Source organism: Pangasianodon hypophthalmus, chromosome 4, assembly GCF_027358585.1.
Source record: "Pangasianodon hypophthalmus isolate fPanHyp1 chromosome 4, fPanHyp1.pri, whole genome shotgun sequence".
Classification (NCBI taxonomy): Eukaryota; Metazoa; Chordata; class Actinopteri; order Siluriformes; family Pangasiidae; genus Pangasianodon; species Pangasianodon hypophthalmus.
The window spans coordinates 30,063,137-30,088,379 of record NC_069713.1 but is presented as its reverse complement, the minus strand read 5'-3'; the positions used below and the strand labels follow the sequence as shown (position 1 = coordinate 30,088,379).

The 25,243-nt window shown below is 39.2% G+C and overlaps 1 protein-coding gene across 2 annotated transcripts in view; it reads right to left on the bottom strand.

The window, feature by feature from the left end:
* Nucleotides 1–1,296: 1,296 nt before the first annotated feature.
* st6galnac5a (ST6 (alpha-N-acetyl-neuraminyl-2,3-beta-galactosyl-1,3)-N-acetylgalactosaminide alpha-2,6-sialyltransferase 5a) overlaps nt 1,297–25,243 on the bottom strand; it is a 35,967-nt gene continuing 12,020 nt past the window's right edge. Inside the window, exons 3-5 of one of the 2 annotated variants that reach the window (XM_026936504.3) lie at nt 7,287–7,699; nt 2,694–2,801; nt 1,297–2,304 (exon numbers count right to left, since the gene is read on the bottom strand). In XM_026936504.3, the coding sequence (XP_026792305.2) occupies nt 2,058–2,304; nt 2,694–2,801; nt 7,287–7,699 (768 nt within the window). In that variant the 3' untranslated portion in view covers nt 1,297–2,057. Of the gene's footprint in view, nt 2,305–2,693; nt 2,802–7,286; nt 7,713–25,243 lie in introns of both variants that reach the window. The other variant, XM_026936505.3, reaches the window with a different exon arrangement.

The window sequence follows — 25,243 nt, the reverse complement described above, 5'->3', positions numbered from 1 at the left end:
TTTTCTGCTGCACTCATGAAAATTAGATCACCAGCCGAGTGGCTGATTAATTCCCTGCTCTCTTTAAAAGTGGAACATGGCCAATTTCCACAAAACAGGCCTGAGTTCGTGAGACTGTTACTTAGTTTACGCCTTATTATCAATACAAATACCATGGCATTTATAATAAGAGATTTTTCTCAGCATGGATCCATTCAAGGGAGCAAATTTGAAAATCATGACTAATGAAATTACCCCAAAAACACACTTGGTTTTATTCTCATTCTCACAGTCAATAATAATTTGAGATAAGCAGAATTCCAAGTGTCCCCAAACGCAACCTGCAAATCAGGGAAAATTGTTTTTCATTTGGATCCGGGGAGGACGTTCTGAATACAATGTCATGTCACCTGAATACAAATGTAGTTTACATTCCAGTCTATACGTTATTTATGTAGAGTCATGCATTTCAATGTCTCTACGACAAGAAGGGAACAAACAACCACACTGCATGTGATAAATGTTCCCACAATAGAATCCTACTTTATTCTAAATGTTAATCACTTTGTATTGGTAATGTGTTGACATTTTAAATGCAAACTATATCAGAAGCTTCTGGAAAAAAAAAAAAATCTCCATTTAAAATTCATACTAAGGAATAATAATTAATGTCTTTGAATTCTCAATTCTGATTGGCCAGAAGGTGTTGATTAATTTTCTATGACAGCCGATCTGAAAGTATTGCAAATACACGTTTATTACACGCTCATTCTAATATGGTATCATTTTTATATAACAACTTACACGGACATGTAACACAACTGCAGCCTAATGTAAAAAAAAAAAAAAAAAGAAAAACAGTATTATCGTTGGGTTTCTGTAAACATTTATGGAAGTAGTCTCCAAAGGTAGTCTAAACAAAATGTTTGGATACATTATTATTTATTTATACTTATAATAAAGTTTCATTTAGCTGCAATGTCCATCTAATGTACCTTCTAATGAACACGATATAGAGCTATTGTTTACCAACTATAACGAGAAGCTCATTTCTGGCTAATTATTACTAACTGCAAATTACAGATGAATTCTATGATATTATGATCAAGGCAACATTCTGCATACCAGTTATTGTAGATTATTGTAAATTGTTGTACATAATTTCCTAGATTCTCAATCAGGATAGCCCTTCGGGTTGAAGAGGCTTGTAGAAAATTAAAGCTAACATTTTGTTAAAGAGAATCAAACCAAGTTTAAAAAAAAAAAGTTCAAACCATCAACCAAAAGAGCCATAATAAAGTGACTATAGCCCTAGAATAGTTTTTGTACTGTTTATTTGAAATTGTAAATAACTTACATATATTCTCGTACCTTGTGTGTATGCTCTACTATATACAATACAATTTATTTTAGAAAACGCAACAGATCCTGAGAATTGTGCAAAAAAAAAAAGAAACCTGGTCTTTCATCTGTAACAGAAAAATATGATGGGTAAAAAATTAAAAAACAGTACAATTAAGACCAAAATAAGGCCATCTTAAATAATATTCTACTCCTAATAGCTTCCTTAAATCATTTTGCGCTATGAGCTGAAACCTGAAAACTTTTTTTGTACTGTTAGATCAAAAATGACTAAGCTAAAAGTTCGTCTCCCAAATATATAAAAATGACATATTCATGCCTCTTTTAGGTAACAGTGGACATTTGTAGATGCTTCCAATATCATCCAGGATTTATTCATCGCCATACAGACCTTAACACTAATATGTTGTCATGATTTATCTCAGGTTTCACTAACTCTTCTACACATGCTTCTATCTTGAGCGTTTGTCCAAAATAAAGTGGTCCCCGCACGGAGCCCTGTGGAACTCTATCAGTCACAGGTATCCAAAAAGTACCACAAATGCCAGGTTGTCTCTGTTTCGTGGATTAGAAATGTCAATGCATCCATAGCATAAACACAGACTGGATGCTTGTTGAGCTCTCGATTCTGCAGAAAAAAAAAAAAGCAAGACAGTTCTTTGTATGTATTAGCCTGTGGACACAATAGCTCTATTGTGAATACCCAAAGTTTGGAGTCACGTCCTCTGTGACTGAAGCAATACTGTGGTCTCTGTGCTGTTTTTGGGTAAAGGTGCTGGGCTCCAGTCGGGCTGGTAGAAATGGATGTCAAACGTCCGTGCCCAGTTAGCAAAGACGCGCTTCTCTGTGATGAAGCGGTGATGGCTGCCTCGGCGTCCGCGCTCATGGGAGATGTACATAGCACATTCGTCTGGCCCCAGGGGCTCGTAATAATGGTACGGGACGGATGGGTGTTGAGCTTCCCTGTGGAGAATTGTAACATATTTTTAAAAAGAGTGCAATCGCAAAGTACATGAGAAACTAGATTCCCAGATTCCCAAATTAATCTGGAGCTGAATAACCGTAGGCGAGGCAATTAACCTGAATTGGTTCAGGAGAATACGTGGAATAAATTGATTTCATGTAACACAATAAAGCTTCAGAATGGCCTGGGAGAGGTCATGCCTCAGTGGAAAAGCGTAATAAATCATCTCATTTTCCGCTCCTGGTTATTGTTAGATTGGAGTTTGTGCACAGCACGGCTGCATGGGGTGGGTGTTAAATGATATGACACAGTGCTTCAAGCAAACAAAATAGATTTTGCTCAACATGTTTTATGCAAAAAGATTAATGCAGAAGATCTCTGGACTTACTTGCAGAAATCTGGAGGCACCATGCCGTAAACATTGATTCGGTCGCACAGCTCTAGGGCTATCGTCATCGTGAACCAACCCGTACTTAACCAGGAGTTAGATGTCCTCCTGGTCGAGAGAGAGCGAGAGAGAAAGAGAGCGAGAGAGTCAGTGATTGATCACGATGCTATAATTACGTTATGCAAATCTGTAAAATAGATGAATTCATTCCAGTGGACCAAACCCGCATATGAGTGCCATTTAGGAAAGGTTCCCATCTGACATGATGTAACTGTAACTGATCATTATCATCAACTGCTCATCAACTCTCCTGTTCCGTCATCTGATACGGAAGCCCTAATGATTTCCCAACAAATAATAACAATGGAGAAACAAACACCATTAGGGAAGAACATCACAGGAGGTGATTGATTAGGTAGGCTGATTGCTGGGAAATTACCTGTGCCAAAAAAAAAAGTTGCCCATCTGGCAGCTTGGTTACATCCATAATCTCTTGTGCATATGCACAAATTGAGCGTTCACTCGACGTCAAGATGGTGTGCTTTCAGGGACTCAATGTTAGCCTCATTCTTCCCAAAAATCTATTTGCTGAAGCTTTTACCACATTTGATTTTAGGGTAGATCATTATACTGACCACGTTACACCAATGGATGATAAAGTCTTGCCTTTAGATGTGTTGGAGGTGTACTACGTTATATCAAGCCCACAGGACTCTGTCTAGGTTCAGTGGTTCCCAAAGTGGGGTCCATGAAGCATAGCCAGGGGGGCCCTAGTTTTTTTTTTTTTTTTCTTACAGTGCTGGAAATCACAACTCATCATTATCAAAGTTTATTATTGAATTATGTGTTCTGCTGGAGGGAAGTTCAGGAATAAGAAGCTCTAATAGCTCTAATAGCCAAGATATTATTGCACACATTTAACCAGTGAGCCTAATATTTAAATAATTAGAATATGATTATAAAACGGTATTTAATCCTTTTTAAAATTTTTACCCCGTCTTCTCCCAGTTTGGTTGTTCCCACCTACCAGCCAACTCTACCCTATCATATGACAGCTACCAAGCAAGACACACTAAGCCAGCTAAACATATTTTCAAACTGCTGCTCATGCTTCATAACACACTCAGAGGAAAGTGCTGACTGCCCTCTTCCACATACATGAGCTCACTGATACCCAAGATTGGTTAGTGTTTCTGTGTTTGACAGCTCAGAGACAGTATGCCTATCCTATCCTATCCAGATAGCACAGGCTCGCTTGGATATCTAGCCATGGAATGCTGTGGCATTGTCAGGATTCAAACGGGCGATCTTCTGAAGACAGAGCTAACACTTTTCTGTTGAACTACTCAGGAGTCCTGTGGATTATTATTACTTTTTTTGGTCCTTGGTTTTAGTTTGAAATCTAGGTCACTAATTGCCCCTCTTTAAAGCCCTGAGTCATTTAAAGACTTGTTCCTTGGTAGTATGTCATGGCATACATTTGTAATATCTTTAAGGGTGTCAGAAATGCAAAAGAGACTTTTGGTTTGATTTCAAAAGACCAACATCAATGACCCAATAAGGAAAGAACATGGAAATGTCAGAGGACTGCCGCAAGCAGTTGGCTTGGCCTGAGGTTCTGAGTACTTTGTGCAAATATTATACAGGTGGTGGGGCAAAGATAATTGAGCAACTGTTATCTTTTACTTGTAAAATCCAGTGCAAGGGTGTTTTCTTCTCTTGATATCAGAGACTTTATTACACAGCAGATGTAGCTCTCAGGGGCCAATATTGTTTTCTGCCATGAAACTATGAAGATGAAGGTGCTTCCTAAAATCGAGAGCTTCTGGCAGATGCCTGGGTTTAGTGGAAGCAAATGGATGCATTTTGATTTATGTCGAAGTGAGTTCAGTAAGAAAGGCCAGATGGTTCATCATTTCTTGATTCTTCTTCTGCGTGTATGGGGAAATCAGTATAGTTTGGCACAGCTGCTATGAGTGTTACTGGGGCATCCTGGGAAGAAACAAAATTCTCAATGGACAACTAATGCACATCAGAGAGGATGAGCCTGGAAACCTTTTATTTGAGGATAATTGTGCCTGACAGAGTTTAACTGTCTACAGCACTTTGTAGAATAGAGTGGGTGTTTGTATTGGGGCAGTAATGAGTCTTGTTGTCATCACAGATGATTATGGTTGATGATCAGTTTCAGTAATCCAAATAACTCCTGTTTGGGGTTTACGTTTCAGCCATACAAACCATGACTTTAAAAGAGGGTACATTCAGAAATAAAGGATTGAATTATATTGACATTCTGACAGCCTTCCACTAACTAATTTATTTTTCATTGAGTAATTTTCCTTCCTCCTTTCCTGGTGGGGATCATGGTGGCAACGGGCTGAGAATATCCACACTTCTCTATCCCCAGCCATAGATTCCAACTCCTGCTTGGAGATTCACAGACATTACCAAACCATTCAGAGATATAATTTTTCCAGCTGGTCCTGGGTCTGCCCTGAGGTCTCTGTCCGGTGGGACTTGACTGATACAGCTCTACCGCGAGCTGAACAGGGGGCATCCTCATAAGGTGTCCAAATCACCTTACCTGGCTCCTCACAGTTCAGAGTAGCAAGGGCTCTACTCCGAGGCTCTCTCGGATTATCAAGCTCCTCACCTCTCACAAAGAGTAAACCCAGCAACCCTGTGGAGATGCCTCATTTCTGCCACCTGTCCTTATGACTTTATTCTTTTGGTCACTACCAATAGCAAATTACCATGGGTGAGGATAGGGACATAGATTAGTAATTTAATAATTGGCACAATGGATCCAGTTGGTATTCCTTGCCAGTGTGAGCAAATCATGCCAATGACATGGAAGGAAAATCACAAACCCAATCAGAGCGCCATGAACTTCATGTGGTGCCTGTTTTATGTCCTTCCTGCTGGGCTCATTCATTCACCCAAACCTTTTTCTTTTGGTTGGATGTGCAACCTTCAAGTCCTTTTGTCTTCCCAAGGCCTGACAACAGTTTGGTGCTGCAGTGAGTATCAAGTGGATTCTGGAAAAAAGTGAACCTGTTGTCAGGAATTTTGAAATTATATGTTTGCTGCCAGTTCAATATGACAAGCCTGAGATGTTGAGATGATGTACACCTAATTCTCCAGGATTGCAAGCCAATTCTCATTATGTCTAGTTTTCATTGTTTGATGCAGAGACCGCAGAGCACAGAGACCGAGTGTTTGATCACGTTAACAAACAAACTTTTAATATACTTTACATGACCAATATGACCATGTGTCTTCACATCTTCTGGCATCCCAAAGATGATATATCCAAGAATCATCTTTTTTTTTTTTTTTTCCTCAAGGCTTTAGATGCTAACCCAGTGTTTGGCGCAGGGTGAACAAAAGCTTTTACAAATCTGAGAACACTTCAGAAATGAGAAGAATGTTAATAAAATTGCCATTAGTTAACAATGTGTGCACTCAACCTGCTTGACATTAATCAAACTTGAACTGGAAATGTTTTTTTTTTTTTGTGAATAAAATATGATTAAAGAAATTTCTCATTCAGAAGAAACAAACAGCAGAGGCAGCTTTGTAGCTCTTAAATAAGCAACGAGCCTGTCAGAGTTTCCTGGAACAACTGTGACAGGCTGAGTTTGCTCTTTGCAATTGCAAATGTGTCAGGCAAACAACAATGGCGGCAACTGCTTGCCCTTCTGACACTGACATCTTACAGAGGCTTATGGTGGTTGGCATGTTTCTCATAGCAATCTTCATTCTTTCATCCTCACGTCTTCCTTTCTTTTTTCATTGCCACCTCAGAGATTTTCTTCAAGTAAACAAGAGATAAAAGATGAAGAGGTGATTACATTAGAGAAGTACGCAGTGTGGAGTGAATACTAATACAGTGTAACGCAACACTGAGGATGGCCAGTGTCTCATTTAGACTAATTAATCAGTGGCAATATTTGTATTGCTTTTGTAATTAGACTCCATGGAATTTGCTGGAAAGATGTGGATCATTAAATCCAGCTGATTCGCTGATAATCATTTTGCTATTGGATTTCTTCATGACGTGTCAGCGTGGTAGATCTGTAATGTTTAATCACAAATATGGGATGACATTCAGCACAATTATGTGATAATTATGAATTGTCAGAGTTTCAGAAACAAACATGGCATATTCTATTCATATCACACACTGCAAACATCGAGACCAGAATGCCTAAAGACATAAGTAAATACATAAATAAATACAGCAGTAGTACTGTAGCGGTAAGTGTACTTTTATGCAAACCCCTAAGAACAATTTTTTTTTAATGCAACTTGCCTCAGGTCAAATAAACAAATAAGCAGTAATTACGAGTAAAGTACTCAAAAAATAAGAATTAGCTCAATCAGCCTTCACTCTACACTGTTAATTTACATATTTTTCTCATTATCAACAAATTTTCTTTAAAATTAAAGCTGGTCACCAAACACTGACATTTACACTTAATGTTTTACAAGCAAGTGAAATGTAGGACACTTGGATACTGGAAATAATTAAAACTGTTTGGATACCAGCATGGCACAAATCAACTAATCATTACCAAACTGTTCCCTTACCTGTCTTTGCCCGTCTCTTTTTTAAAGAGTTCGTCAAACTGCAGCATCTTCTGCCAGGAGATGATGTAGACCTTAAGCTTGGGCAGCACTTGGTTCATGAGGCGCAGATTGTTGTAGATCAGGCCCTTCCCATCCCGCCGCATGTAGTTGCTCGGGCCCCAGAAGATGAACACGGTGTCGTGGCTGGAGTTGAGCAGCTCGTGGCGGCTGCGTAAGACGCGCTGCATGCTAGAATGCGCGATCACTCTCAGGGTAGTGCGTTGGCCCACGTCGGGACCAAAACTGCGGCCACTGGGCGCGTCGTTCATACGGATCACACACTCGGCACTGTCGATTTCCTTGCCCCGTCCTCCGCCTGTCAGGTGACCTGAGCTAGTGACCAGTGAGCAGCTTCCGCAGTGCATCTTGAGGGGCTGTGGAGGCAAACTGGGAAGACTTAGTCCTAAAAGGCATGAAAACCTAGTCAATTCTGATACTACTTTGTTGTAAATCACTGTGGAATGAACCACAAGCTAGAGTCTGAAATTTGAACCTACAGTCTTCTACTCAGAACCTTATAGTCAACTCTGTAATTATTATTGGCATGCTGAGAGACTGTCTTGTCCCTCTGATGTTGGCTAAGTGGTTAAGGCACTGAGCTGGAGATCATAAGTTCAAATCCCAGCATCACCAAGCTGTCATTACTGGGTCCTTGAGCAAGACACTTTACCCCTCAACTGCTCAGAGACAGTATCCTGTCTCAATTATAAGTCGCTTTGGACAAATGAGTCAGCCAAATGAGTGATACTCAAAAATAGGCCAAATTATTGATGCTCCTAAACAATATTTACTATAAAAAGATCCTTTTTACACAACTCTCAATCTCTGAAAACTTATTTTTTTGCCTTCAACCAAATATGAGCTCACGTATGCACAATTATTTCATCCAACATTACGGAGGAAAAACTACATAACTTTAAACACAAAAGAGACAGATGGCTGTTGCTGTCAGCTAATAGATATAAAATGGATATTTAAAAAATATATACATAAACATGTAAAGAAGTAGAAATACCATTTAAACACAATCAGAGCCTTAATAAAAAAATAATAATCACTGTAAAATTTGGAGGCAGATCAGTGATGCTTGGGGCTGTTTTGCAACTGGGGGTCCAGTAGCTTTTGTAAAGATTGATGGGATCATAAACTGTTATTTATAAGGATATTTTAGACCAAATCCTGGTTGCCTCTGCCAGGAGGTTACTTATTGGCCACAGACAGATAAAGGCCACAGATTCATCATGACTCCAAACAAACATCCAAATCAACAAAGAAATGCTTGACAAAATCAGTATTTTGCAATGGGAACTTCAGTCTTTGGGTTTTGATTGAAGACAAAAGATCAGATGCAAAACAAACAAAAAACAAAATCTAAGAATATAAAAGAAATGTTGTGCATGGAACACAGTCCAAAATTCTCTACAAGTGTCTCTGATGTTCCAGAAAGAGGCTGAGATGTTTTGCTCTCTAGGGGAGACTTCACCAAGTATGAATTGTGGGGTGGTGATCATTTTAAAACCAGTTGCACTAAAATTGTATTCAATTTAATTGCATGCTAATAAGGGTGCCAGTAATTCTGTAGTTGACCACTGCCTTAAGGGATTGGAGGAAGTAATAGAATTGTTTTGAGCATAAGATTATTTGCACAGAGCCTCAAAGACGACTGCTTTTATTAGACAAAAGCTCAAAAAGGGATTTCTACCTGTTGAAGTTTTGTTTTTCTAACAAGCCTGTTTGATCAAGCGCCTTGTTAGGGGGAGGAATATAAATGCAAACAATTCAAAAGCTTAGCCGGCCTGTCATTACGTTCTAACCTTGAATTCCTGGTCTCAATTCAGGAATGTCACAAAAGGCCAATTGGCTTTTTTAGCACCACAACAAAAGACAACAGATGTCAATAAAGATGCTACAATACTGCATCCAGACAATAAACACATCAGTTGTGAGCCTCCTTTTTACAAATCCCTGACATTGGAGAGTTCTCGACACCTCCATATTCATTCCAAAGCTTCTCAATGTGCACTCCTTTTTATGGCATACCATGAATTATTCCAAGCCCAAGCCTACATAAAAGCATTGGTATTCAGGTAGCAGTTGGTATAAGGGCACGCTCTATCCACCCTGCCTGGTAATATGGGTGTTTTTCTGGGATTAATGGCCGTCCCTGCTGCTTAAGCAAGTGTCGAACTTATTGCGAAATTTCTGTTTAAATCAATAGTATGCAGAGAGCCCATTTAAAAAAAAAACGCCATGCAATTTGTCCCGGATGACAGCATCTGCTCTGAGAGGGGGAAAAAAATAACAAATGGCAGTAGTGTACTTGGCGATCCACAGGCAACCATGCGGCATTTGCATGCATTTTCTCCCTTATTCTTGGCATCCCCATCTCTGTTTCTCTTGTTAATGAAATCCGTCAGCCACCCCCCAGGATAGCGGAGGTGCATGTGTAGCTCTGGTCTACTGACATAATGTTTAACGAAGCCAGGGTGTTAATGAGGTTCTCATGGCCCCATGTGGGCTTCCTGTGTCTCGCCCAGCACTTCCTTTAAAAATCAAGCCAGGCATGACCATGGAAAATAACACAGAAATCCAGAGAGAGTTCTCACAGCTGAGCCCCGGAGAGCCGTTTGTGTCCAGGTGTATTAGCAGCACCTGAATGAGGACACTGATCAACAACCCACTCAGTCATCTCTGTCTGTATTTGTGCTGCGCATGTGGATGGAGCAGCTTGGGGATCTGCTTTAGCAGCATGAACACGTTTCCAGCAGCGGCGGGAAACAGGCCTGCGGAAATCAAATCAGTTATATCGGAGTATCTGAGGCGGAGGAAGACAGCAGACAGGCTTCGGCTCCCGGTGGGATTGGAGCCATCGGCGCCGGAACTTGTCTTTCATGCACCAAGGAAGAAGCAAGAGTAAAGCCTAACAAACACATTAACCCTGAAGGAAAGCTAGGAATATGGTGAGAAGTAGGTTTAGTAGGTTCTTCCATTCTTAACATACAGTGTATCAGCTGACCTAAAATGAGAAGCAAAAAAAAATTAAAGGTAAAAAGAAATACCTGCAACAAGCTGACACATTTTTTTCCAGTGCATAATGAAATAAGGAAGGAATAAAACACTTGGGAGCAGGCTGTTGAAGGAAAATAATCAATGACAGGGTTGTGTGATATTTTAGAAGACTGCATGATAGTTTGCAGCTTTTGTTCTCATGAGATCATTCTAACCTCAAATAAGGACATCGCTGTTTCACACAGTTACTATTTCTGAGATCTCAGTATTATTTTGTTCCTCAAACGGCTTCTTTTTTTCCCCTCAAATATTGATTGGTTCCTATAGTTATTCAGTATAATAGTAAAGCAGTGAGGAGGAAACAAAAATGCATTCAAGTAGCAGTTAATTTGTACTTTCCAATTCAACTTTTATTGAAACCATTAAGTGTGAAAGCAGCAAAGAGCCAGCAAACATCAATGTGTCCTTCATAAATAGTACATCATAATGAATACTCTTCAAATCTTGTCCTGCCGCTTCAGAGGACAAAACTGCACTGCTACCAAATTCCACATGGTTTATCATGCTGCAGGTTGGCATGTATGGATCTATACATCAAGCTAAATGCTCTCAGTAGCATTATTGAGTACTGTTCGTTTTTGTCTTGCTTCCAGGACAAACGCCTTGCTGGATTATGCACACCAACTAGTACCTTCAACACACTCCTACTGTATATCTATACACTGTACGATTATGTTCATATAGTCCATTACTGTACAGGTGTGTGTATCTGCTCTTCAGAAACATCATCATACCAAGCTTAATCTGATATATGTTAAAAGCTACAATGATTCTATGTAATACAATTTATGGATATTTAACAGTACAATGAGACTGACAGATACTAAAGCCACACCTCTTTCACTGAGATTGACAAATACAGAGGCCACACCTCCTTTACTGAGACTGACTGACACAGAGGCCACACCTCCTTCACTGAGATGGACAGACACCTCCTTCATTCCTTCATTGAGATTCACAGATGTAGAGGCCACGCCTCCTTAACACAGAAGTCATAGGCTGTGCCTCCTTTAGTCTTCCGAAAAGTAAGTAAGCCGCACGGAGGCCACGCCTACTTTAATATGCTGACAAGCACAGAGGCCATGCCTACTTTATTCTGCTTACAAGCACATGCCTACTTTAATCTGTTGACATGCACAGAGGCCACGCCTACTTCAGTTAGTTTAACAGGCACAGAGGCCACACCTCCATCAGTCAGACTGACAGGCACAGAGGCCACACCTCCTTCAGTGTGGATCAATGGATCATATTGAGTTTGGACAGCTCGGAGAGATAATATCTGAAATAATATGTGAAATAAGTAATGTAACATAGAGTGCTTTTACTATTTATTGTAAAAGAGAAGCTGGTATCAGTTGATACGTCATGATATGTTGTAATCAGTTTTATTCTTAGGTCTGTGTAAAATAAATATGAAGGGCGTTTAGAAGATGCACCAGAAAGTGAATTTGTCCTTTTTCATGTTCAGTAACAACGAAATAAATAAAATAAGCCAAGCACATAAAGTTTCACATTGGAAAAAAAAAAATTATTGCAGTTCCACTTTAAGTTAAAGTTTAAAACTGGTCATTTTGACCCGAACAGAACACAAGTGTTAAACAATAAATGACAAGTCCGTGAGTAATACATCTGAGTAGCACAGTAAAAAGACATGCTGCATTGTCTGTGTTAGAGAATATATCACTCAGACCTCTCTACAAAACCCTTTTCAAATCTTCAGCAGTCTTACTAAGAGTTCTGTCCTATTTCTCTCTACCTCCTACTCAATACTCTGAATCCCTTGCTCTTATATTCCTGTGATTGCCATCACCGTTCCTCCAGATTCTGCTCCCCCCCACCCCCCACTCCGACGGGCTCTCGTTATATTGCGCTCCATATTAGGGTCTGAGAGCTGGCAAGCTTGTTGCTTACTCTGCCTCTTCCTCAGCATGTACCCTATGCAGGGTGCCCTTCGGATTCGAGATGTGGCCGTCATGTCTTTGTTCGGAATGTCTTCGTTCATTTCCCAGCATACCCCCCCCCCCCCCCACCACCACTCACAATCACCTCGCTATCTCCGTCCTCCTGCTGTGGAGGCGATGAGCATGGGGTATGAAGTGGAGAAAAGCGTGTGCAGCTCGCAGATTGAGTTGCTCGCTGGTGGCAAGGTCACTTTCAGACAAACTGCACTGACATGTCGCTCTCACCGTCATGAATTTAAGATTGTAAATGTACCACACATGAAAATGAACAACTGTCTCTCTTTTTGTCCTGATTGGGGAAAAAAAAAACATCTTAAAACTGGAAGTTGGTTAAAAATATTTTCAGATTTGGGCTGAAAGGTTTGGTAAAGATGGACGGATCCAGACATATGACAAATTAAAAGATAAAAAGAGCTTGTTATTGAGAAACAACCAAAAAAAGACTTTTCTGTGGCTGACACTGGAGTCTCCTTCCACAAATGTTACATAAACTTCTCCTTACAGAAAACTTCACCATGTCAACGTGATTTGCAGTCGGTACTAATTAATTAATCAACACCTTCTGACCAATCAGACTGGAGAATTCAGCAGCACTTAGCGTTCAGTTTACTGTTTGTTTGTGTTAGCTGGATTTACTGTAAGCGTAGTGTTAGGTAGCTAGTTAGCCTTCAGTATAGTATCTTACAGTATATCTGTAATAAGTTTGAGTAAAATGGGTAATAATTACAAAACCACGGTTAAGCTAGTGTTGTTCAGGGATGTAAACCAGAGATTAAGATTAAGATTAAGCCTTTCATCCATGCAGTAATGATTACGACTCAAGAGAAAGTTAAAATCTTAAGAAAGTGCGGAGATTAGCATAAATCAAGGGTGGCTAAATGTCTAAGTGCAACAGGCTGCTAACCATAATCTGTGTAAAAAAAAATAAAAATAAATAAAAAAAGTAACAATTTTTTTTCCATGTTAATTAAAGAAATCCGGATAAGCACAAAAAGAATAAATGTTAAAGCACTTTTAGTAAAAAATGATAACTGTTCATTTTGATCTGAGCAGAATGTGAAGGTTAAGCTAAAGATAGCCGAGTGGAGGTGTTAGCCTGGCTGCCAAAATTAAACTGAATTTTTCACGAGATGGAGCACACTTGAGGGACCTTTTTACCTTTTTCCAGACCTCTTTTCTCTCTAATTCCCCAGATCAAACCTTCCTTTTCTCTCCAGGCCACAAAACTGCTCAGTTTATGTGCAGCCTGGCTGAAAGTAAACTGACCTACACGAAAATGTCCTTTTTTCCCCTCCCATCCCCCCAGTATTCTCATCATTCCACCGACACCCCAAGCTTCTCCAGGTCATGTGCTCTTTCCCTTGGCCTCGGATAATTGGGCCGCGCTTCCTTTTTGGATGGGTCTTAGACAAGACGAGAAAAAATATACTTTATGTCTAATTAAGAGCTGCTCCTGGAAATGTGCGGCAACAGCAGCTGTCATCGGAGGGGGATGAAGAGAAGCCAAAGGGATTCGGCTAATTGGGGTTCAGTTTCAGCAAGGGTGGTATGTCCTGATCGCCGAGTGCCCATTAGCCAGCTCTCTCAGCAGGTCTTAATCGACTCTGCCCCAAAGCCTCTCCTCACATTATGCAAATGATACACTTTTTTTACTCACCTGAGAAAACACCCCAGAGTATTCAGGTTTTTGTTCTAAACTACAGATGCTCACTCGGTGGTTCTTTTGTTTCTGAGCCTGGGGTCTGGCACATGAAATGATATGACTTGAAAAGTCTATGACTAGAGAGCTTCAGTGGATCCTAGCGTCCTAGACCGGTGAATGAAAGAGATACATGGGCAATAGGGGTTTAAACACTTATTTACCAAAAGGGCCACATAAAAACCTCAAAAGTCGTATTTCTACTCAGTTGCTGATTTTGTCCAATTGTACAGGAAGCATTGTCAAGTTGTATATTAATTAAACCAATTAAAACCAATTAAAATTAAAGGACAGTGGTGGCTGAATGGTTAAGGCTCTAGGTTAGTGATCAGAAAATCAGGGGTTCAAGCCCCAGCACTGTCAAGCTGCTGTTGGGCCCTTGAGCAAGGCCCTTAACCACATCTGCTCCAGGGGTGCTGTTTCATGGCTGACCCTGTGCTCTGACCCCAGCTTCCTAGCAAGCTTGGATAAGTGCATTTCATTGGCTCTGTACTCATACTCTGCCCTATGACAATAAAGTTGAATCTAATTACAGTATATAGGGGTTACTGTGCCTTGCATAAGTATTCACCCCCTTGAACCTTTCCACATTTTTTTTTGTAAAGTTACAAAACTACTCAAATGGATTTAATTTAGATTATATGTCATGAATCAACACAATACACTCCTGTCACTGACTTTGATGGATAACCATCTAGACATGCTGTTGTAGTTGTGACATATCCTTTGCATTTTTTTTTAGATGGTCATCCATCAAAAGTCAGTGACAGGAGTATATTGTGTGGATTCATGACATATAATCCAGGTTAAATCCATAATAATGGATTTAATGTCACTACTCAGGATGTAGGTTGATTGATTTATTTTTTAAAATAACTAAACTGTGAATGATAGTTTTTCATCTCTTTGGTTTTTATTATCCTGTGTTTAGGTATGTTCTGTAACAATGTCTGGTTTCCTCCAGGAACAGGTGTATTTATAATGAGATCACGTGACTCTTTAATTGCACACAGGTGCGCTTCATAGACAGAATGACGCGAGTCGCGCACGCGCTGGTCACGTGCTCACGGCGCATTTTTCCTCTCAGCACGATTTCCCGCTATAAACACTACTAAAACGATATAAAACATGAACAAACATTTATGGTGAGTGTCTCTCAGTCTCTCTCTCTATTTATTTTTTAAACAAATCGCTAATTATCTCAGAAGTTGTTTTATTTTTATGTCGTGAAAGGCGGAAGTAGTCAGTGCACGTGCACCGGAGCGCGCGCTGACGTCACCACTTACTCCTGACACTGGAAGATTAATTGGAATAACGGCGCTATGAAACACGACTTTTATACGACTTTTATTCATTTTAAACGCACTAACTCGTTTCCTCCGCCATTTAGAAGTAGACAAAAACAATCTAAATAAATCTACTTCGTGGTTATTATTGACTTTTCTGTTAAATCTGGTGTATTACAAGGCCTCAGGAAGTACCGCGTCGTTCTGTGCTAATGCTGTGGAATGATCTGGAAAACGCGCGTTACATCCAATAGGATGCGTCTAATCTGATCACGTGATACAGAAGCCGTTAATGAAGGCCAATTCTATTGCTGTGCTTAACTCAAGTTATTCATTCAGCCAAAAAAAATGTCAGAAACTCTTTTGAAATATAACAATGAACATAAAAGTGAATCCCAAAAGCGAAGAGTGGAAAAAAAGAGAAAGAATTGGACATCAGAAAGCTTCCATTATTAGATAATATTTTTTCTCATCTTCCTCCTCTCTTTGGCTGGTAGACTTTCATAATTAGCAAAAAGCTAATGGTTTGCTACTTTTAATGCACCTAGTAAATAGTTTATGAGGTGATATTTTATGTATTTGTTTTGTTGTAGAGGATTTGAATGCTACTGTTTGCTGAAAGGAAAGTCAAATGGCCATCAAATGAGTGAGTAACCTGATAGACTTTGCTGTTATTTAGTAATGGCGGCCACCAAAGCTGCCACTTGTCTGTATTAGTTAAAATGTAGACTCTAGAAATGTTTATATCTTACATTTTATTTGTGCTGATAAGCATTGTGACTGTTACAAAGTGCTTACACCCGAGACTCCTTCCATAAATGTTAAATAAACGTCTCCTAACAAAAAAAACGGCACCGCATCAACGATTATACTTTTTACTTTGTTCAACAACACGGTTTTTAAAATCTGTTTATTATTAGTCCTAGATTATGTGGAGCATCCGATGTACGAGTCCCTGTGAATGAGCTGTTACTATAGAAACAATAACGTATGAGAGTGGGTGTGTTAATGTTAGCAATATTATTTGTTCATGTTACACCGGAACTACTTTCCAAGCTGTGCAGTTATATGAAAATAACGCACAATTTCTAACCAATCATGTTGGAGTATTATAGCGCACTGTGTTATAAGTAAACATAATATAGAAAACAATGAACAATTCAGTTCTATAATTTACAATAACTAGATAAAATTGATGATTTATTAATGGTAAGAGCTCCATTGTTACTGACAATAAAAATCAGCTCATTTAAAATAAATAAATAAATAAATAAATAGTGATGCATCTTCAGTTTTGAGGCTGATAAAAAGACAATGGTAAATGAAATTTTATTCTTTCAAAGCACTTCTTTTGCATTTTTGGCATTGGTTATATATCAAAAACAAAACCATTTAAAAAAAATTTAAATAAAGTACGAATTGTCAATACATTACAAACAAAATGGCATTTCATGAGAGACTGAGGCTGTGTCCTAAAACACATTAAACGAGGCCGAGGAAAATGTGTTACGAGCTTCAGAGAGCATTAACCTGGAAGAAAAAATAGGTTGTGTCCCCTTATTATTCATGATGAAAACAAATACAAATAATGAAATACAAATACAAATGAAAAAAAAAAGTTTTCATCATTTGTATGTCTGTTGTTTGAACTAAATTCCCAACTGATTAATTAATGTTATTTATCAGCAGTTGGGAGTGAATTATTTTGTTATGAAGATTTCTGGTTTATTTCTTTAATTTTGTCTGCTGGAGGTGGCAGAGTTCATACGACTGACAAAAACGACTAGATTTGTAACTGAGTTTGTGCTAAAAAATGAAATCTTGCATCTGTGGTAAAGAGCATTTTTGGCGTTAAAGTGTAACCAAGGACGAAACCAACAGACGAAAAGAAAACCCTAGATTTATGAGGAATTTTAAGGACACTGTTCAACAAGAGTGTCAAAATCATTCAGGATGTTTAATGGACAGCCAGGGATAATACACCTGACATACACAACACCTGAAAATAACCCTGCACTATTTAAATGTTCATATTTGAGTGTACAGTGGAAACAGTGACTTAACATGGGGTAAAAATGTGGACTAGCGCTAAAAGGTTAATTATAGTGAACGGGATAAACAAGTTCAATTGGCGGTGCTTCAGTATGTAATTACACAGCAAGCGACAGAGTGTAGGAGAAAATACACAGGAGTGGAAACAAAGCGTTCACATACAGACAAGTAAAATATGCAACAACACACACACAGACACAGAGTGGGAAGAAAGGGTTGAGAAAGCTGCCGAAAGTGACAAAAAAAACAAACGGACAAACATATATCTGTATAAATATATATACATAAAGCTAACGAGTTACGTACAAATTAAAGCTACTTACACTCACCAGAGGCACCAACGATCTCTGCTACTTCCCTACCAAGCTTTATTTTTCTTCATAATGTCTCTATGTACACATTTAATGGGGGATCGTATATGACACGATAAGATGAAACCATAGTTATACGTTTTTCTTCCATTTTTGAGGGAACTTAATTCATGAGCAGAGAACTGAAGAAACTTCGGACCACACACACCATTGGATTGGTCCAAGGAATCATTTGAGCCAATCATCTGAATTTTTCATTTTACATCGTCATACCTAATTTACATAGATTTGACAAAATCTCAGTTTAAATGTCGCTGTCATTGATACACACACATACGCTACATTCGTTAGAGACATTGTGCTTGCCATCTCCTCTGCAAGAATGCCAACACACACACACACACAAACACACACATTGTGCAAGTCAGTTCCCTCAGAGCTCTTTATCCGTTAATAATAATAATAATAATAATCCAGGGTCATGAAGCTTTACGCGCCAAAGCAGATCTCATCATTATTTCATGGCCATTCTTCAATTTGCCACTTTGTAAAAATAATATATTTATACATATACTGTGTATTTTAATACACTGGCTCATAAACCATTACCACCTACGACTCTCCACATTAGCTCCATGTTTAATTGATAACGATGGCCACCTGGAGCAACAGCCTCTTAAGTGACAATCAACAACCCACACTGGATTTGAATATGGATGAACACGTACGCTTTAGATTAATTATTATCACATCACATTTTCATCACACTGAGACAAAATGAACGGCTCAGAGGATAAACACCACAAAACATTCACATGCAGATCTGTGGCGGGCTTTATATGAAATATCCCCGTGTGTATAGCTGTTATTATCCTGCTGTCGTAAACCTTCAGCCCTCGATTTGTCCCAGTGGCCTCCATTCATAACCGCAAATATATAAATAAATTTCTCAATGGACCGTAAGTCAGAAACTCATGCTTATCGATGCAGCTGATCCTGAATTGCTGTCAGCTACCAGAAGGAGTTCTGAATAAGCACAAAAATAAAAAACAGAAGATAATGTTCAACTTATACAATGCGGTTCCCAGCAGTACACCATCAAGTACGGTGGAGACCAAACTGCTGTGAGACATTTTATATTTTTCATGCCAGGAAAGCCACTGAGGGCCAGCTGAATACCTGAACGCTCATTAGGCTGTAGGTAAAATGGTAAAATGCCTGAATTCCTTTGCGAAAACCAATTTGGGGTTTCCGCCGCTCCAGAACGACAAGGTGTCAAGCTGTTCTGGGAGAACAATGTGTTCAAGTAAAAGGGAATAAAACAGGATGAACAGATATATTTAAAAAAAGATTAAGCTTCAAGGTCTCAAATGGCTATAACATCACTTTTTTAACAGCTCTAATTTATTGCCCCTTAAGTATAAAGAAGTGCTCTGGAACGACTGCAGAGCTTTAATTATTATCCTCAACGTGCAATATTCTGAATCTCACAAGAAATGCGATTGGCATGCAAACTTCTCGCTGACAAATTACACAGAAAACACTAATAATGGCATGATTTTTCTTTCTTTTTTCCAAACTATAGCCTCATCAATCACATCCAAATAGCCGAGCAATGCCTGCGGCCCCAGAAACGCGGCAAGAGTGGGGGAAAAAAAACGCATTACCGCGCACCATTCTGTCGCAGCTTTCCCTTGAACATTTCTCATAAGGAAAAGGCTCAATAGCCTGATACATTTTGCTGCATGTATACATCTGTACATTCGCGCGTTTGTCATGGTTTGTGACACTCATCTGGCACAATTTCCCTTTCATTAAGGGTAAATGTTCACAGCATTGGAAGTTAATCATAAAAGGCATGGAAATTGCCATTCCGATCTCAAAATCGTCCCACGTCTGGCATCATGATGAAGTGTACAAGTTGGGCAGCAGATGTCCAGAGCAACAGAACGCCAAGAAGCTGATAACTCCAGGGAGAAAATGTTTATCAAAAGAGAAAGTCTGGAATTGCTTTTGCCAATACCCTCAGGCTCGCTTTTGCTTGGCAGAAGATGGCTTCTGTGCTGCCTGGTGCCACAGTCCTGAGGACTGTGCTGGCACAGCGAAGTTGGGCTCAAGAGTCATGTTTCATCTGAGCAGTACAGAAGCTCAGGGGGGTTAGCTATGAATAACTTCAAAAGTGCTACCATACAGCCAAGCTGAGTTGACTTCTTGAGGCACATTCGCACCATTCCTCTTCCAATAAACACGGAATACCATGTCTCAATGCCATATATTGTTTATACAGTCGGGGGAATAAGAAAGTACAATTCTATGTTGTTATTTATAAGGGCCCACTTATAATTGTGTGGTCCTCACTAGCTTCTATAAACAAATAACCTCAGGTGACAACAAAAAATGACCACAACAAATTTCAATATGTAGTCATTTTTTTTCCCAAAAAGTAAACCAACATGTACAAGATTACTTAATCATCAAGAAGTGTGACTACCTCTATAAAAGCAAAGCTTTTGGTAGTTTGGTGTTCTGGTGCACTCAGATGTGTATCTACATAATGTCAAGAAGAAAGAACATCAGCCATGACCTCAGAAGCAATTGTTGCTGCTCATCTGTCTGGGAAGGGTTATAAGGCCATCTCCAAACAATTTGAAATTCACCATTGTACAGTGAGAAGGATTGTTTACAAATGTCAGTTATTCCCTTTGAAATTGTAATTGTGATTATTAATTACAATTATTAGAATTTACATTGAATGATGTTTTGAATTGCTTTATAACATTGTTGGAAAAATTATGCATGGTATAATAATTATTATTTATTATTATAATATACTATATTGTAATAATAAATAATAGTTATCTAAAATGAAAACCATGGAAAAACTCTTAAGATAACTTGTGTAAAAAACACAGAGTTTTCCTTATCAAGTCTTTTGGCCAAGAACACAATCCATAAAAACACGTTAAGGTTTCAGGAATGAACAAAACTAAGTTCCAGTTGCTTGACTTTTAAAGATTTTTGGCCAGGAACACAGGCCTGTCCACACCTGCAAGTCACAATGTTTCCTCCAGTGCAAAACTCTCTTTCCGAGTGAGAACTTGTGGCAGGAATGCACAAACACTTTTGTGCTAACTTGTAGAGTGTTGGGAATAGCTTTTCATGTTCCTTCCACCAGACCAAAGGCTTCTCCTCACTATCTCACTGATGAGATGAATCAGGTGTTTTAATTAGTGAGTCACCTAATACTTGGGAGGGGGTCCCCAGGACTGGAGTTGAAAAACTCTGGTCTACATTTTATTAGACAAGTACATAAGGTATTGCAATGGCATAATTATGGTGTGTATGTTTTTTTTTTTTTTTTGGATAAATGTTATTATATTCTTAAGTAATAGCAAGCTACTCACCAATTGCTACTCAGCATCTCTCTCAATCCATGAGCAATTGCGTCCCCAGTGTGATCTTGTGGAAAAATAGGACGTTTGCAAGCATCTGCTTTTCAGTTGAAACTCGTCATCAATGTAATGAACTGTTAGGCTCATATATGGTTCCACAGTTCTACTCGAACACAAATCAGTGGTGGTGGCATAGGATACCATTTTTTGCAGATTCAAGGCTTTCTCGGCATTTTGAATAAAGTGAAGGTAGCGCAACTTGCGAAAAATTATTGCAGGAGGGGATGACATATCTCTTATCCAGTGTGTTTATGAGCTTTTTAAACCCCAGACTGCAAGCCGTATTAATTGGCACCATGTCTTTTGCAATGAAATAGGTGATCGCTTCAGTTATCTCCATTTGCCTTCGGGAACCTTCCGGTTATGAGGAAGCACTAAATAATGATTCTGTGATAGGTGTCTGTGTACCAGTTCTCACGTGACTGGGTGCCTTTTCCTTCACGCTAAGACACTCCTCGTATTGCTCTCTGTGGTTGAATTTGTTTTGTGGTTGAATAAATGCGTGGTGTTGCTTGTTGGTGCAGAAACAGTTGTTCGACATATCTTGCACAGTACAACGTGCTGCTCAACATCATCGCTAGTGAATCCAAAATAATTCCACACCACAGATGATGCTTTTCATTTCGGTACTAATGCTTAACTCTGAGCAATAGCAAGTGGTTGGATGTTTCTTTATCAGCGCATATGTTCATGAAATGAGCATGCAATGAGATGAAATGTAAGACATGCAGCAGTGGATCGTCAGATTGTTGATAAGGACATGCCTTCAGACTAATATTAAAAGCTGTGATTCTCCTCTCACAACGTAACATGCTCTAAACACAGCTCTTAAACACGCAGAATAGCGCAAGTGGACATCTGTAATCGTGAAGTTTAACGGTTACGTAATCGCGGCACCCGTAATCAAGATTAGAATTTCGATTAATTATCCAGGCCTTGTTTACAATCTTCCTAGGAGTGGGCATCCCAGCAAATTCAGTCCAAGGACAGACTGTGTAATGCTCAGAGACATAAAGAAAAACCCAAGAGCTACATCATGTGAACTACAGGCTTCTGTAAGCACTTTAAATGTTTATGTTCATTACAGCACAATCAGAAAAAAGACTGAACAAGTAAGGCTTTCATGGAAGCATGGCTAGGAAAAATCCCCTTCTCTCCAAAAAAGAATATTCCAGAATGTTCTGGAACAATATCCTTTGGACCGATGAGATCAAGATGGAGAGGTTTGGTCATCATGTACAGTGCCATGTTCCGGCAAAAACCAAACACAGTGTATCACCACAAACACCTCATACCAACTGTCAAGCATGCTGGTTGGGGGTGATGATTTGGCCTTGTTTTGCCGCCACAGGAGCTGGGAAACTTGCAGTCACTGAAACAATGATGAACTCCATTTTAGATCAGAATATTCCTGAGACAAGTGTGAGGCCATCTGTCCAGCAGCTTAAGCTGTGCCAAAATTGGGTCATGCAAAAGGACAATGATCCAAAGCATGCCAGCAAATGGACATCTTTATGGCTAAAGAAGAAAAACTCAGGGTGTCCAGACCTCAACCCCATTGAGATGCTGTGGCAGGATCTTAAGAGAGCTGCACATAAATGAATGCCCTCAAACATCAATGAACTGAAGCACTTTTATAAAGAAGAGTGGGACAAAGTTTCTCTAAAACGATGTGAGAGACTGATGAACTGCTACAGAAAATGTTTACTTCAAGCTATCGTTGCTAAAGGTGGTTCTACATGTTACTGAATTAGAGGGTGTGCTTATATTTTGCCACCTGGATCCTGAATGTTGGTTTATTATTTGGAAAAAATGGCTACATATTGAAATCTGTTGTGTTGTCACCTGAGGTTATTTGTTGGTTTGTAGAAGTTGATTAATGCCTGTATATCGCTCCAGGCCAGGTCCTTTCTATATGCTAATTACACAAATTGTCTTAAGTCTGAGTTACTAGCGGATTCTGATAAGCAAGGAACGAGGAAAAGGCATATACATGCTTGTTACTGTGGTAGAGAATTTCTGTATGGTTCATACATTCTTATTCAGCTATGATGATAATGCCTTAGAAATGTTTCTTAGTATCTTTAGCATCTAACCTCTAAGCTTTGCATCTTACTAAGAACTAAGTGTGTTATTAAATGAAATCTCTCATCACTGAGGTTACTAGCCTTTTCATTAAGCATCAACAGAACAGACTGTTTTAAAGCTCTTAGAATATTGGTTAAAAACAGATGGCTGAAATAAAGTATGAAGTGTGTACGATGGTCCAAGATATTTCAGGCCTGACTTCAGATATTTAGTATTATGCTGTAATTAATCTGCTCTAGAGGCAGTTGAATGTAATTACAAAGACATTATTTAGCCTTTCTGAGAATCAGAGTCCAGTGTGGGATTGTCACATGGGCAATCAGGGGTAATAATTTCTATTAGAAATTGTGCAGAAAGGCAGATGTCAAAACCAGCGCAAAATTAAAACAGTGTTTTAAAAAACTGGACAACCTTGAACTGGGGTTATAGCTGGGCCCTTGGATCCTCTCTCACAGGACAAAGAGAGAAACCCTGTTAAAAGGTGTCTAACACTTTCTTTATGTGGGAAGTATTTTGTGGTCTAGGTTCACCTGACATGGTTGCCTTGCTGATATATACACCGATTGTAACTGAACAAATAAACAAGGGGCAATCTACACATAGGCTATTTTTTTTTATATCATGTTACCTGAAGGGCATGTAAGTGATAATGCAAATGTCACAGGTCAGATTGAGATTACTGGCAGCATACCTCACCAAATATTTAAAACATTTTACCACTGATGTTATACTGTATTCTTCAGTTTAGCATACTGAGGTGCTGATTACAAGTGTGCAGCCACTTCATTATCTTTCGTTGCTATGGTTCTTACTAAAATTCCACTGTTGCACAAGAGCCCAAACAGAACAAGCACATAAAGTACAAATACAAGAGAACAAGAATTTGAGTCACCTCTTTATTGTACATTACAGTCTATCTGTTTTTTTTTTTTTTTTTTTTAATGACTCATGGAAAACCTAGCTTGAAGTAAACATTACACTGAGAAAGATAGACGTTCACCTCTTCTGGGTGTCTCGATCACGCGTGCAGTAATTTCCTGTGGATGCCAAATAGTGTTCCTGATTAGCTGGTCAAAGATATAAGCTTTGAAATTTGAGTCAGTTTTGAGTTATAAGCTTTCAACTAACTCCTCTTAATGTATGGATTTATACTTTATAATGCACCCTGATTTATACTTAAATGTACGTTCAACTTGTGCAACTGGCTTCTGGAAATGAATACATTTGCTAGGTGGAAACTTAAAAGGAACCAAATTTGGAAAATTTGAAGGAAAAAAATGGACTAAAACAGTTCTGTTTTAGTTGATTGAATTTGTTTTGCAGTAGTTTGCAAAGTTAGTCAAATAAAACAACTAGACAAAAGCTAACAATAAGCACATGAATTCAAATTAGCTGCCCAAATAAAGACTGGTGTGTGTTTTGCTGCTTGCCAAAAATGAGATTATATGCAGTTTTGCAGTTTGCAGGGTGATAATAGTCAAGAAGGAAACGGGAAGCTGCGTGAGACGCTAATTTGAGAAGTAAAAGATTTCCGCACTGAAGCACAAACTGAAACACTTGTCCGTTCTGGCAACTCGGTTATTTTGTACATGTCCCTCGTACTCACCTGGGGGCTTTACCATGTGTGCTGTAACATCACACAGCTACATGTGTGTCTGTTCATTCTCAGCCAGCATCCGACGTGTTTCAGCTTCGGGGCTGAGAGCAAATCCGCCACCACTAGAGACATCAAAGTGCAACGGTGTGTAGAGAAAAGACCCTCGGGATGCTCTCTAAGCCATCTCTCTCTCTCTCCCTCTGTCTCATTCTCTACACTGCACAGATGCACTCAGGATCTAAAAAATCAGCCATGCAGCAAATGAAAGAACTGACCATGGCTCCTGCCAATACCTCTCACAGCATTAATCACACAGGACAACCAAAAAGTTCAACATCACACGCAGAATGGCCAAGTCATCACTATCAGAAGACAAATGAGTTTTATTAGCATTTGATCGCAC